At 40.1% G+C, this 15,955-nt stretch overlaps 1 protein-coding gene across 16 annotated transcripts in view; it reads right to left on the minus strand.

Moving 5' to 3' along the window:
• Tasp1 (taspase 1) overlaps positions 1-15,955 on the minus strand; it is a 231,619-nt gene that overhangs the window by 159,821 nt on the left and 55,843 nt on the right. For all 16 annotated transcript variants that reach the window (XR_010064632.1, XR_010064631.1, XM_039105021.2 and 13 more), the window contains one exon: positions 8,593-8,677. Coding sequence is in view for 14 of the 16 variants with exons in the window: in XM_039105021.2 (XP_038960949.1) it covers positions 8,593-8,677 (85 nt within the window). In the remaining 2 variants the exon portion in view is untranslated. The remainder of the gene's footprint in view (positions 1-8,592; positions 8,678-15,955) is intronic.

Here is a 15,955-nt window from a genome sequence, read left to right on the forward strand (position 1 = left end):
CACACAATAATAGTAGGAGTTTTCACACTCCACTCTCATCAATGGACAGACCATGGAAACAGAAATTAAACCGAGACACAGAGAAACTAACAGAAGTTATGAACCAAATGGACTTAACAGATATTTATAGAACATTCCCATCCTAAAACAAAAGGATAGACCTTCTTTCTCAGCACCTCATGGTCTCTTCCCCAAAATTGACCATATAATTGGTCACAAAACAGGCCTCAAAATATACAGGAAGATAGAAATAATCCCATGCATCCTATCAGATCACCATGGAATAAGGATGGTCTTCAATCACAACAAAAACGACAGAAAACCCATGTATACGTGGAAGTTGAACAACGCTCAGCTCAATGATAACTTGGTCAATGAAGAAATAAAGAAAGAAATTAAAGACTTTTTAGAATTTAATGAAAATGAAGGCACAACATAACCAAGCTTATGGGATACAATGAAAGCAGTACTAAGAGGAAGATTCATACTTCTGACTGCCTCCAAGAAGAAACAGGAGAGAGCATACATCAGCAGCTTGACAGCACACCTAAAAGCTCTATAATAAAAAAGATGCAAATACACCCAAGAGGAATAGAAGACAGGAAATAGTCAAACTCAGGGGTGAAATCAACCAAGTAGAAACAACTAGACAAAAAGAACCAAGAAAACCTGGAGCTGGTTCTTTGAGAAAATCAACAAGATAGATAAACCCTTAGCCAGACTAACCAGAGGGCACAGAGAGAGTATTCAGACTAACAAAATCAGAAATGAAAAGGGAGACATAACAATAAAATCTAAGGAAATTCAAAAATACCATCAGATCCTACTACAAAAGCCTATATTCAACAAAACAAAAAAATCTGGAAGAAATGAACAATTTTCTAGACAAATACCAGGTACCAAAGTTAAATCAGGATCTGATAACCATCTAAACAACCCCATAACTCCTAAAGAAATAGAAGCAGTTATTAAAAGTCTCCCAACGAAAAAGAGCTCAGGACCAGATGGGTTTAGTGCAGAATTCTATCAGACCTTCATAGAAGACCTCATACCAATATTATCCAAACTATTCCACAAAATTGAAACAGATGGAGCACTACCGAATTCCTTCTACGAAGCCACAATTACTCTTATACCTAAACCACACAAAGACCCAACAAAGAAAGAGAACTTCAGACCAACTTCCCTTATGATTATCAACGCAAAAATACTCAATAAAATTCTTGCAAACCGAATCCAAGAACACATCAAAACGATCACGCATCATGATCAAGTAGGCTTCCTCCCAGGCATGCAGGGATGGTTCAATATACTGAAAACCATCAACGTGCTCCACTATATGAACAAAATCAAAGAAAAAAACCACATGATCATTTCATTAGATGCTGAGAAAGCATTTGACAAAATTCAACACCCCTTCATGATAAGAGTCCTGGAAAGATCAGGAATTCAAGACCCATACTTAAACATAGTAAAAGCAATATACATCAAACCAGTAGCCAACATCAAACTAAATGGAGAGAACCTTGAAGCAATCCCACTAAAATCAGGGACTAGACTAGGTTGCCCACTATCTCTCTACCTATTCAATATAGTACTCAAAGTCCTAGCCAGAGCAATCAGACAACAAAAGGAGGTCAAAGGGATACAAATTTGAAAAGAAGTCAAAAATATCGCTATTTGCAGATGATATAATAATATATAATAATTGAACCCAAAAATTCGACCAGGGAACACCTAAACCTGATAAACAACTTCAGCAAAGTGGTTCGATTTAAAATTAACTGAAACAATTCAGTAGCCTTCCTCTACTCAAAAGATAAACAGGCTGAGAAAGAAATTAGGGAAACAATACCTTTACAATAGTCACAAATAATATAAAATACCTTGTGGCGACTCTAAGCAAGCAAGTGAAAGATCTGTTTGATAAGAACTTCAAGTTCCTGAAGAAAGAAATTGAAGATTTCAGAAGATGGAAAGATCTCCCATGCGCATGGATTGGCAGGATTAATATAGTAAAAATGGCCATTTTACCAAAAGCGATCTACAGATTCAATGCAATCCCCATCAAAATACCAATCCAATTCTTTACAGAGTTAGAATGAGCAATTTGCAAATTCATTTGGAATAGCAAAAAAATCCAAGACAGAGAAAACTATCCTCAACAATAAAAGAACTTCTGGGGAAATCACCATCCCTGACCTCAAGCAGTATTACAGAGCAATAGTGATAAAAACTGTATGGTATTGGTACAGAGACAGGCAGGTAGATCAGTGGAATAGAATTGAAGACCCAGAAATGAACCCACACATCTCTGGTCATTTGATCTTTGACAAAGAAGATAAAACCATCCAATGAAAAAAAGACAGCATTTTCAGCAAATGATGCTGGTTCAACTGGAGGTCAGTATGTAGAAGAATGCAGATCGATCCATTCTTATCACCCTGTACAAAGCTTAAGTCCAAGTGGATCAAGGACCTCCACATCGAACCAGATACACTCAAACTAATAGAAGAAAAACTAGGGAAGCATCTGGAACACATGGGCACTGGTGAACTCAGGACACACAGAGGCAAAATTCCTCTAGGACCGGGCACTTCCTGTGTTTACCGGAAGTCCCACACCTGCGGATCCCGGCCCACAGCAGCTCTCTGCTCCCAAACCCCGTGGGAGAGAGACCTCACCGCCTGGTCAGGTGGGCACTCCTGAGGCTGCAGAGCGGAGGAGACCACCAATACTGCCCACCCCTGCCCACATCCCTGGCCCAAGAGGAAACTGTATAAGGCCTCTGGGTTCCCGTAGGGGAGGGCCCAGGAGCGGCAGGACCCCTGCGCCTGAGACACCGCCGGAACCTGAAGGAAACAGACCGGATAAACAGTTCTCTGCACCCAAATCCCGTGGGAGGGAGAGCTAAACCTACAGAGAGGGAGACACGCCTGGGAAACCAGAAGAGACTGCACTCTGCGCACATCCAGACGCCAGAGGAAAACACCAAACGCCATCTGGAACCCTGGTGCACGGAGGCTCCCGGAAAGAGCGGCGCAGATCTTCTCGGTTGCTGCCGCCGCGGAGAGGACTTAGGCAGTACCCCACGAGCACACTTGAGCCTCGGAACCTCAGGTAGGACCAACTTTTCCCCTGCAAGTGACCTGCCTGGTGAACTCAAGACACAGGCCCACAGGAACAGCTGAAGACCTGTAGAGAGGAAAAACTACAAGCCCGAAAGCAGAACACTCTGTCCCCATAACTGGCTGAAAGAAAACAGGAAAACAGGTCTACAGCACTCCTGACACACAGGCTTATAGGACAGTCTAGCCACTGTCAGAAATAGCAGAACAAAGTAACACTAGAGATAATCTGATGGCGAGAGGCAAGCGCAGGAACCCAAGCAACAGAAACCAAGACTACATGGCATCATCGGAGCCCAATTCTCCCACCAAAATAAACATGGAATATCCAAACACACCAGAAAAGGAAGATCTAGTTTCAAAATCGTATTTGATCATGATGCTGGAGGACTTCAAGAAAGACGTGGAGAACTCCCTTAGAGAACAAGTAGAAGCCTACAGAGAGGAATCGCAAAAATGCCTGAAAGAATTCCAGGAAAACTTAAATAAACAAGTAGAAACCCATAGAGAGGAGACACAAAAATCCCTGAAAGAATTCCAGGAAAACACAATCAAACAGTTGAAGGAATTAAAAATGGAAATAGAAGCAATCAAGAAAGAACACATGGAAACAACCCTGGACATAGAAAATCAAAAGAAAAGACAAGGAGCTGTAGATACAAGCTTCACCAACAGAATACAAGAGATGGAAGAGAGAATCTCGGGAGCAGAAGATTCCATAGAAATCATTGACTCAACTGTCAAAGATAATGTAAAGCAGAAAAAGCTACTGGTCCAAAACATACAGGAAATCAGGACTCAATGAGAAAATCAAACCTAAGGATAATAGGTATAGAAGAGAGTGAAGACTCCCAGCTCAAAGGACCAGTAAATATCTTCAACAAAATCATAGAAGAAAACTTCCCTAACTAAAAAAAGAGATACCCATAGGCATACAAGAAGCCTACAGAACTCCAAATAGATTGGACCAGAAAAGAAACACCTCCCGTCACATAATAGTCAAAACACCAAACGCACAAAATAAAGAAAGAATATTAAAAGCAGTAAGGGAAAAAGGTCAAGTAACATATAAAGGCAGACCTATCAGAATCACACCAGACTTCTCGCCAGAAACTATGAAGGCCAGAATATCCTGGACAGATGTCATACAGACCCTAAGAGAACACAAATGCCAGCCCAGGTTACTGTATCCTGCAAAACTCTCAATTAACATAGATGGAGAAACCAAGATATTCCATGACAAAACCAAATTTACACAATATCTTTCTACAAATCCAGCATTACAAAGGATAATAAAGGGTAAAGCCCAACATAAGGAGGCAAGCTATACCCTAGAAGAAGCAAGAAACTAATCGTCTTGGCAACAAAACAAAGAGAAGAAAAGCACACAAACATAACCTCACATCCAAATATGAATATAACAGGAAGCAATAATCACTATTCCTTAATATCTCTCAACATCAATGGCCTCAACTCCCCAATAAAAAGACATAGATTAACAAACTGGATACGCAATGAGGACCCTGCATTCTGCTGCCTACAGGAAACACACCTCAGAGACAAAGACAGACACTACCTCAGAGTGAAAGGCTGGAAAACTACTTTCCAAGCAAATGGTCAGAAGAAGCAAGCTGGAGTAGCCATTCTAATATCAAATAAAATCAATTTTCAATTAAAAGTCATCAAAAAAGATAAGGAAGGACACTTCATATTCATCAAAGGAAAAATCCACCAAGATGAACTCTCAATCCTCATCTTCGGTTGGTTTATATACAAGTGTGCAATTTCTAGGCTTGAAAGTAAAATGATGCTATCTGGTGCTGGATAGAGGAGCCTTATTTTTTATTATGGCAGCTTGCTATTTTTGTAACATGGTGATTTGGTTGAACACAATAAAGTACAGTAGTAACTGATCTCCCCTTCTTCCTGGATGAGTGAGGAGATGATTAAATGTTGATGTCAGCATCCTTGAGCATATTCAGATGAGCTTCTGCTTCTGTTGAAAAAGATGCTGTGTTTGATTGTGGTCCAAAGCTTTGAAGCACTACTTGGCATCTCCTTCCTTGGAGGTCTCACTGTTTAAACATAACAGATTTGATAGCTTGTTGGTAAGGTGAGGTCCAGCTTGTCTCCACTAGGTCATCTTCATGTGAATCCGGTGGTTATACGGTTTTGTTCTAGGGATATTTCATTTTTTTAATAACGGTTTTAGCTGACATTCATGGAGAGAATGAATCCTTAGAACTGTGCCACTAGTGAAAGGAAATCCTGTCTAGAGTATGTTTCTTTAAAAAGCTGTGTCACACCATCCTTTGGGCCCTCTGCTGGAAAAGTAGAATCAAGTCTCAAATAATGCCTTTTAAATTGTATCCTCTAGTATTATAGATGTAGGACAGTACTGTATCATACCTCTGTGGATGTAAAATAGCTTGTACCTGCTTTATGATACGTAGTAGTGACCGTGCTTTATCAGAGCTGTTTTTAATGATGTTGCTCAGAATGTTTTCTTTCCAGATGATGATTGAGAAGCTAATTTAAAAAAAAAAAATGGTGCCAGGTACCACAAGAGTAACAGAACTGTGCTGTTTTCTCGGGTTTTGTTTTTTTACTTTTTTTTTTTTTTTTTAATGGAGTGTGCTGGATGTCTCTACAGTTTTGTTCAGATGACTGCAGAACCTGGAAAAGCTGTTGCTGCTGTTGATGCATAACACACTGCTATTATTGGTCTTTTTATATAAATATAAATATATATATACAGATATATAATTTGAATTTTTTGAAACTTTAGCTGTGCTGTCAACTTTGGAAAAAAGTATCCCCGTTTACTGTGTTGAGTTGGCACTGTACAGAAATTAACAGCCATATTGGTCTAGAAATGTTGAACTTAAGTTTTTTCCATTTGTACAGGGGTAACGCACTGTATTAAATATGTAAGGTCTTATCTACGTGGGTTTGATTACAAAAACTAATAAAGTATTCTCTAAATTTAAAAAAAAAAAAAGGGGGGTTGGTGATTTAGCTCAGTGGTAGAGCGCTTGCCTAGCAAGCACAAGGCCCTGGGTTCGGTCCCCAGTGCCGAAAAAAGAAAAAAAAAAAAAAAAAAAGAAGAAACAGGGGTAGGGAAGATGGGATAGCAACTTTCTGGAGGGAAACTGGGAAAGGGGATAACATTTAAAATGTAAATAAAAAAGTAATCTAACAAAAGAAAAAAGGAAGACTTTAAATCCAAAGCCTCTCTAAGAGTAGGGCATAGTCACAGATACCTGTCCTCCCTTAACTGAGGTAGCAAAAGCAGGAGTCCTAGGCCAGCCTATGCTAACCAGTGAGTTCTAAAATAGCCTCAGCAGCAGAGCAAGACCCCCACATCAGAATATACATATTTGATATACATAACCTACCTGGCATTACTATTTAGCTACCCAGGACACTACTGTATCAATGTTTACATTCAGAATCATGTGGCGAAGTAGAAACCCCAAAATACACACACATGCACACAAGCGTCTTCAATAAAGAATGCTGGAAACTCATGTTTTCATAACCATAACAACAGAATACACAATCTGTCTCTCTCACATGACAAAAGTCAATTTAAAATGAATCAAAGACCTTAAGTAGGGCCTTCCCTTTGTAACTACTAGATGATATAAGGAGAAGACTTCAAGGTGTAGGAATAGACAGGGGCTTTCTGAAAAGGACACCAACTGCACATGAAGTAATTCCAACAACTGCCTCAATCTAGACAGCATCAAATCTTCTGGTGATATTTTATGTCCTAACTTAGGTGGTATTAAATTGTTAGTCATATTATTTTGCAGGTTTGGGGGAAAAGGGGGTTGTTTGTTTGTTTGTTTGTTTGTTTGTTTGTTTGTTTTAGAAACTAAAGCTGGACATGGTAGTACACACCTTTATACTAACACTCAGGATGCAGAGGCAGGCAAATTTCTGAGTTCAAGGCCAGTCTGATCTATAAATCAAGGTCCCAGCTAGCCAGACCTACATATGCAGTGAGACTCTATTTCAACGTATCAAAAAAAGAAAGAAAACATGAGTTAACTTTATTTTTTAATTCTACACCATAAAACTTTAGTGCCATTGACTGAGGGAGATCACCATGAAGGTAGACTCCTCATGACACAGCACTTGGAGAAGAAATGGCATTCCCTACCCACCTCTGTCACATGCTCCCCCTCTCAGTTCCCCCCATCTCTGTCTCTGTCTCTCTCTGCTCCTCTCCCATCTCTGTCTCTGTCTCTCTCGATTCCTCACCCCCTGACTCGTCTCCATTCCTGTCTGTCTCTGTGTCTCTCTGTCTCTTTCTCTTTTCTCTTCTCTCTCCCATCTCTGTCCCTTCCTCCCTCTCTCTCTCTCTCTCTCTCTCTCTCTCTCTCTCTCTCTCCCCCCCCTCTTTCCTCTCTTCTTACACTCCTCTTTCCATTGTTCCTTTGTGACCTCCTCTCTCCCAGCCTTCTCCCATATTCTTCCAATGAGGACAACTATCTGTAAGGTAAGAAGAAAGCCCACATCAACCCAAACAGGCTAGAACTGTATGAACTTGAACTTCTCAACCTCTACATTTGTGAGACTTTAAACTTTGTATAAACATTCACTTTAATATATTGTGTTCTGGAGTAAGTTAGTACTAATGTCTCCCTCCTCCTTCGTACTTAGCAACAGAACTAGAAAGAAATTTTTTACGGAAAAAAAAAAGACATTTAGGCTGTTTATAGCTTTATACTCTGCAAAGAAAATTTTATAATGTACTTTTTTAGTTTATGTATATGAGTGTTCTACCTGCATGTATACATACATGGCTTTCATGTACCTGGTATGTACTGAGGTCAGACAAGGATATCAGATACCTTGGAACTAGAGTTAAAGATAGGTGTAAAACGCCACATGGGTGCTGGGAACCGAACCAGGGTCCTCTGTAAGCAAGCTTAGCCTCTGAGACATACATCTTTCTAGTCCACTTTTTACCTTTAAATTTGCCCTGTACTTTTCTAAAAACGTGACTATCTTATTGGCCTTTCATGATACAGCCCACTGTCCAGATATAAGTTACCTAATACAACTGTTTCTCACCACAATGATTGAGATGACACCATGATCAAAGACTGATTTGACTTATATACAAACTAATCTTCAAGTCTGTTCTAATGACCTTTTTAATCTCAGTAAGATGAACAAGGTAAAAATAACAAGACACTGTTAATTACTAGTGTTGGTAATAACTGAATCAGAACTATTCATAATATAGTCCTGATTTTGCTAAACATATTCCAAAACTAATTACTTTAGGCATTAGGCCTCAGTATCTATGACAGGTTCTGAGGTTCATAGGAAAATAACTCTAACTAGCACTCAGTGACACACAATCCTGTTGCAAAGGTGTCACCAATGAGCTAAAGCAGCCTTCAAACAGTAGCAAGGCAAAGAGAAGTCAAAGACAGCAGGAGCTTACCAAGGAGGAATCCGGCCTGCAGACAGCTTGCCCTTCTGCCCTTCACACAAGAGTCTGTGTGCAACTGATACTGGATTCTTGATTCCTATAAAGTAAATAAAAAGAAAAAAGAAACCAGAAATGTTTTCACATTTCTCCACTTTGTTTTTGTGGCTATTTCAATAAGACAACTTCAAAATACCTTGGGAATTCTTCTTTACATACACCAAAACTGTACTAACACAAGCTGAACAAGAATACAACAAACCTTAAAGATACTATAGGGCAACGGCACACCCGTTCTCTCTCTCTCATTTTCTCTCTCTCTCTCTCTCTCTCTCTCTCACACACACACACACACACACACACACACACACACACACACACACACACACACACACCACTTGGATGAAAATTATTTTATTTTATTTATCTTCAATAATTTTTTATAGTCCGGTCGTTTTCCACTTCCCAGTCCACTCTCCAACAGTTCCTCATCCCATTCCTCCTTCTCCCCTCCCCAGCCCCACCACTACCCTGTCCCCAAGAGGATGTCCCCACCCGCTAACCCCACCCCACCCTGCCAGGCCTCTCCACTCCCTGGGGCCTTGGTAGCTGGAGGGTTAGGTACATCTTCTCTTTCTGAGGCCAGACCAGAGAGTCCTCTGCTATATATGAGTTAGGGGCTTCATACCAGCTGGTGTATGCTACCTGGTTGGTGGCTCACTGTCTGATAGATCTCGGGGGTCCAGGTTAGTTGAGACTGCTGCTGTAACACTTTTTAATGATAGTCATTTTGATTGTGGTGAGGGGATATCTCAAGAAGTTACAGTTTACATTTCTTTGACAGTGACTGATACTGAACACTCAGTTATTGGCCATTTATTTGTATTTCTTTTCTGAAAACTGTATCTTCTGTCCTTTTGCTCATTGGTTGATTGTCAGTTTTATTTCCTTGGTTTAAATTCTTTAGTTCTTTGTATATTCTGGATATTAGCCCAGTGTAGAAGTGCAGCTGGTAAAGATTTTTTTACCATTCTGCTAGATGGTAAATGCCTCTAATCCTAGCAGTCAGGAGGCAGAGCCAGGCTGATCTCTAAGTTCAAATTCAGCCTGGTCTACAGAATGACTTCCAGGATAGCAGAAGCTACACAGAGAAATTCTATGGGAGCAGTAGGGAGGAGGAGGAGGGAGGAAGAGGAGGAAAAGGAGGAGGAGGAAGAGGAGGGAAGAAGAGGAAGAGGAAAAAGAAGGGGAGGAGGAGGAGAAGGAAGAAGCATTCTACAAGCTGTTAATGTTATTTGCTGTTGATTGTTTCATTTACAGTCAGAACACAAGAATGGAGCCATTTGAGGGGGATTCTGAGTGCTTGTGAGAAAACTCCAGGAAAACAAGAAAAGAGTCTTACGACTTCAGGTTCTTCAACATGGAAATCAACTGTTCATGGATTGTGGTTTCATACCCCTCTTAGGTATAGCATAGAGAAATTAGTTTGGTTTAGAATATTTGTTACAATTGATATTGTTATTTGTTTATATGCCTGTATGGAAAAACATGTTTGTACTGCATACATCTTGTTCTTGTGGTTGTAGACTTTATTCATGAAATTCTTAACCCGGAGAGTGTAAATTGTCTGAGGCTATGAATAATGTCTGCTACTGCATGAGATTTTAGTCCACCTCATTTCAGCTGTCCTCTCCCAGGTTCCACTGCCTTTAGAGTGGTAAATGCATTACTGTACAGAAACTAACCCCATGTATCAACAGATAGAACTACACAAAAATAAAAATTTCTGTCTATGATAGGTACAGCAATACATTTCTAGGACTGGGAAACTCTCAGCAAGCTTTTCTCGTAGAGAAACCTAACCTGGCAAGGTAAACACTCAGGGGCCATTTATTTTCATTTGCATGAAGATTTGCAATCCTCTCCCCCAACTTATAACACCTATGAGATACAACGCAGGTGCTAGCTCAGCTTACAACATGCTAACCAAACTAGCACAAGGACCTGACCTCAATTCCTAGACCCCACAAAATACCAGCCATGGTAGTGCTAGGGAGGCCTAGGCAGGCTAATCCTTGAGATGCCATGACCAACCACCCTAGCCTACTTGGCTAGTTCCAAGCCGTAAAAGACCCAACCAAGAATGTCACAAAAATGGCCATTTTTACTATATTAATCCTGCCAATCCATGAGCATGGGAGATCTTTCCATCTTCTGAGGTCTTCTTCAATTTGTTTCTTCAGAGTCTTGAAGTTCTTATTGTACAGATCTTTTACTTGCTTGGTTAAAGTCACACCGAGGTACTTTATATTATTTGGGTCTATTATGAAGGGTGTCGTTTCCGTAATTTCTTTCTCGGCTTGTTTCTCTTTTGTGTAGAGGAAGGCTACTGATTTATTTGAGTTAATTTTATACCCAGCCACTTTGCTGAAGTTGTTTATCAGCTTTAGTAGTTCTCTGGTGGAACTTTTGGAATCACTTAAATAAACTAGCATATCATCTGCAAATAGTGATATTTTGACTTCTTCTTTTCCGACCTGTATCCCCTTGACCTCCTTTTGTTCTCTGGTTGCTCTGGCTAGAACTTCAAGAACTATATTGAATAAGTAGGGAGAGAGTGGGCAGCCTTGTCTAGTCCCTGATTTTAGTGGGATTGCTTCAAGTTTCTCTCCATTTAGTTTAATGTTAGCAACTGGTTTGCTGTATATGGCTTTTACTATGTTTAGGTATGGGCCTTGAATTCCTATTCTTTCCAGGACTTTTATCATGAAGGGGTGTTGAATTTTGTCAAATGCTTTCTCAGCATCTAATGAAATGATCATGTGGTTTTGTTCTTTCAGTTTGTTTATATAATGGGTCACGTTGATGGTTTTCCGTATATTAAACCATCCCTGCATGCCTGGGATGAAGCCTACTTGATCATGGTGGATGATTGTTTTGATGTGCTCTTGAATTCAGTTTGCCAGAATTTTATTGATTATTTTTGCGTCGATAATCATAAGGGAAGTTGGTCTGAAGTTCTCTTTCTTTGTTGGGTCTTTGTGTGGTTTAGGTATAAGAGTAATTGTGGCTTCGTAGAAGGAATTCGGTAGTGCTCCATCTGTTTCAATTTTGTGGAATAGTTTGGATAATATTGGTATGAGGTCTTCTATGAAGGTCTGATAGAATTCTGCACTAAACCCGTCTGGACCTGGGCTCTTTTTGGTTGGGAGACCTTTAATGACTGCTTCTATTTCCTTAGGAGTTATGGGGTTGTTTAACTGGTTTATCTGTTCCTGATTTAACTTCGGTACCTGGTATCTGTCTAGGAAATTTTCCATTTCCTCCTGATTTTCAAGTTTTGTTAAATATAGGCTTTTATAGTAAGATTTGATGATTTTTTGAATTTCCTCTGATTCTGTAGTCATGTCTCCCTTTTCATTTATGATTTTGTTAATTTGGACACACTCTCTGTGTCCTCTCGTTAGCCTGGCTAAGGGTGTATCTATCTTGTTGATTTTCTCAAAGAACCAACTTTTGTTTCTGTTGATTCTTTCTATGGTCCTTTTTCTTTCTTTTTTTTTTTTTTTTTTTTTTTTGGTTCTTTTTTTCGGAGCTGGGGACCGAACCCAGGGCCTTGCGCTTCCTAGGCAAGCGCTCTACCACTGAGCTAAATCCCCAGCCCCTCCTTTTTCTTTCTACTTGGTTGATTTCAGCCCTGAGTTTGATTATTTCCTGCCTTCTACACCTCCTGGGTGTATTTGCTTCTTTTTGCTCTAGAGCTTTTAGGTGTGCTGTCAAGCTGCTGACATATGCTCTTTCCTGTTTCTTTCTGCAGGCACTCAGCACTATGAGTTTTCCTCTTAGCACAGCTTTCATTGTGTCCCATAAGTTTGGGTATGTTGTACCTACATTTTCATTAAATTCTAAAAAGTCTTTAATTTCTTTCTTTATTTCTTCCTTGACCAGGTTATCATTGAGTAGAGCATTGTTCAATTTCCACGTATATGTGGTCATTCTTCCCTTATTGTTATTGAAGACCAGTTTTAGGCCGTGGTGGTTTGATAGCACGCATGGGATTATTTCTATCTTTCTGTACCTGTTGAGGCTCGTTTTTTGACCAATTATATGGTCAATTTTGGAGAAAGTACAATGAGGAGCTGAGAAGATATATCCTTTTGCTTTAGGATAGAATGTTCTATAAATATCTGTTAAGTCCATTTGGCTCATGACTTCTCTTAGTCTGTCTACGTCTCTGTGTAATTTCTGTTTCCATGATCTGTCCATTGATGAGAGTGGGGTGTTGAAATCTCCCACTATTATTGTGTGAGGTGCAATGTGTGTTTTGAGCTTTAGTAAGGTTTCTTTTACATATGTAGGTGCCCTTGTATTTGGGGCATAGATATTTAGGATTGAGAGTTCATCTTGGTGGATTTTTCCTTTGATGAATATGAAGTGTCCTTCCTTATCTTTTTTGATGAATTTTAGTTGAAAATTGATTTTATTTGATTTTAGAATGGCTACTCCAGCTTGCTTCTTCCGACCATTTGCTTGGAAAGTTGTTTTCCAGCCTTTCACTCTGAGGTAGTGTCTGTCTTTGTCTCTGAGGTGTGTTTCCTGTAGGCAGCAGAATGCAGGGTCCTCGGTGCGTATCCAGTTTGTTAATCTATGTCTTTTTATTGGGGATTTGAGGCCAGTGATGTTGAGAGATATTAAGGAATAGTGATTATTGCTTCCTGTAATATTCATATTTGGATATGAGGATATATTTGTGTGCTTTTCTTCTCTTTGTTTTGTTGCCAAGACGATTAGTTTCTTGCTTCTTCTAGGGTATAGCTTGCCTCCTTATGTTGGGCTTTACCATTTATTATCCCTTGTAGTGCTGGATTTGTAGAAAGATACTGTGTAAATTTGGTTTTGTCATGGAATATCTTGGTTTCTCCATTTATGTTAATATAGTGAAAAGGGCCATTCTACCAAAAAGCAATCTACAGATTCAATGCAATCCCCATCAAAATACCAATCCAATTCTTCAAAGAGTTAGACAGAACAATTTGCAAATTCATCTGGAATAACAAAAAGCCCAGGATAGCTAAAACTATCCTCAACAATAAAAGGACTTCAGGGGGAATCACTATCCCTGAACTCAAGCAGTATTACAGAGCAATAGTGATAAAAACTGCATGGTATTGGTACAGAGACAGACAGATAGACCAGTGGAACAGAATTGAAGACCCAGAAATGAACCCACACACCTAAGGGCACTTGATTTTTGACAAAGGAGCCAAAACCATCAAATGGAAAAAAGATAGCATTTTCAGCAAATGGTGCTGGTTCAACTGGAGGGCAACATGTAGAAGAATGCAGATCGATCCATGCTTATCATCCTGTACAAAGCTTAAGTCCAAGTGGATCAAGGACCTCCACATCAAACCAGACACACTCAAACTAATAGAAGAAAAACTAGGGAAGCATCTGGAACACATGGGCACTGGAAAAAATTTCCTGAACAAAACACCAATGGCTTATGCTCTAAGATCAAGAATCGACAAATGGGATCTCATAAAACTGCAAAGCTTCTGTAAGGCAAAGGACACTGTGGTTAGGACAAAACGGCAACCAACAGGTTGGGAAAAGATCTTTACCAATCCTACAACAGATAGAGGCCTTATATCCAAAATATACAAAGAACTCAAGAAGTTAGACCGCAGGGAGACAAATAACCCTATTAAAAAATGGGCTTCAGAGCTCAACGAAGAATTCACAGCTGAGGAATGCTGAATGGCTGAGAAACACCTAAAGAAATGTTCAACATCTTTAGTCATAAGGGAAATGCAAATCAAAACAACCCTGAGATTTCACCTCACACCAGTGAGAATGGCTAAGATCAAAAACTCAGGTGACAGCAAATGCTGAGGAGGATGCGGAGAAAGAGGAACACTCCTCCATTGTTGGTGGGATTGCAGACTGGTACAACCATTCTGGAAATCAGTCTGGAGGTTCCTCAGAAAATTGGACATTGAACTGCCTGAGGATCCAGCTATACCTCTCTTGGGCATATACCCAAAAGATGCCCCAACATATAAAAAAGACACGTGCTCCACTATGTTCATCGCAGCCTTAGTTATAATAGCCAGAAGCTGGAAAGAACCCAGATGCCCTTCCACAGAGGAATGGATACAGAAAATGTGGTACATCTACACAATGGAATATTAGTCAGCTATCAAAAACAATGACTTTATGAAATTTGTAGGCAAATGGTCGGAACTGGAAAATATCATCCTGAGTGAGCTAACCCAATCACAGAAAAACATACATGGTATGCACTCATTGATAAGTGGCTATTAGCCCAAATGCTTGAATTACCCTAGATGCCTAGAACAAATGAAACTCAAGACAGATGATCAAAATGTGAATGTTTCACTCCTTCTTTAAAAGGGGAACAAGAATACCCTTGGCAGGGAATAGAGAGGCAAAGATTAAAACAGACACAGAAGGAACACCCATTCAGAGCCTGCCCCACATGTGGCCCATACATATACAGCCATCCAATTAGACAAGATGGACGAAGCAAAGAAGTGCTGGCCGACACGAGCTGGATGTAGATCGCTCCTGAGAGACACAGCCAGAATACAGCAAATACAGAGGCGAATACCAGCAGCAAACCACTGATCTGAGAACGGGACCCCCGTTGAAGGAATCAGAGAAAGAACTCGAAGAGCTTGAAGGGGCTCGAGACCCCTTATGAACAACAATGCCAAGCAACCAGAGCTTCCAGGGACTAAGCCACTACCTAAGGACTATACATGGACTGACCCTGGACTCTGACCTCATAGGTAGCAATGAATATTCTAGTAAGATCACCAGTGGAAGGGGAAGCCCTTGGTCCTGCTAAGACAGAATCCCCAGTGAATGTGATTGTTGGGGGAGGGCGGCAATGGGGGGAGGATAGGGAGGGGAACACCCATCACGAAGGGGAGGGGGAGGGATTAGGGGGATGTTTGCCTGGAAACCGGGAAAGGGAGTAACACTCGAAATGTAAATAAGAAACACTCAAGTTAATAAAAAAAAAAAAAAAAAAAAAAGAATGTCACAAAAAGAAGGTAAGAGGTGCCCAAGAAATTATACCCATGTTTGTGCTCTGGCCTCCCCAAACACAAACATGCATGTAAAACACACACATAAATATGCACATATGCAAACCATGCATTCACATGCACAAAGAGATAATAATGGGATGAGGGAACACATACTCATATCAACAAAGATATATGCTAACGGATGACATATTGAATCTCTCCTATTTCAAAATCTTACATGGTTTTAATTTTCCCTTTATACTTGAATTGCTTGCTTGTTTTAGTGTTCATTTTGCTTCGCAGTGCCCACTGCTTCTCTT

The sequence above is a fragment of the Rattus norvegicus genome, chromosome 3 (assembly GCF_036323735.1).
Source record: "Rattus norvegicus strain BN/NHsdMcwi chromosome 3, GRCr8, whole genome shotgun sequence".
In the NCBI taxonomy this organism is placed as follows: Eukaryota; Metazoa; Chordata; class Mammalia; order Rodentia; family Muridae; genus Rattus; species Rattus norvegicus.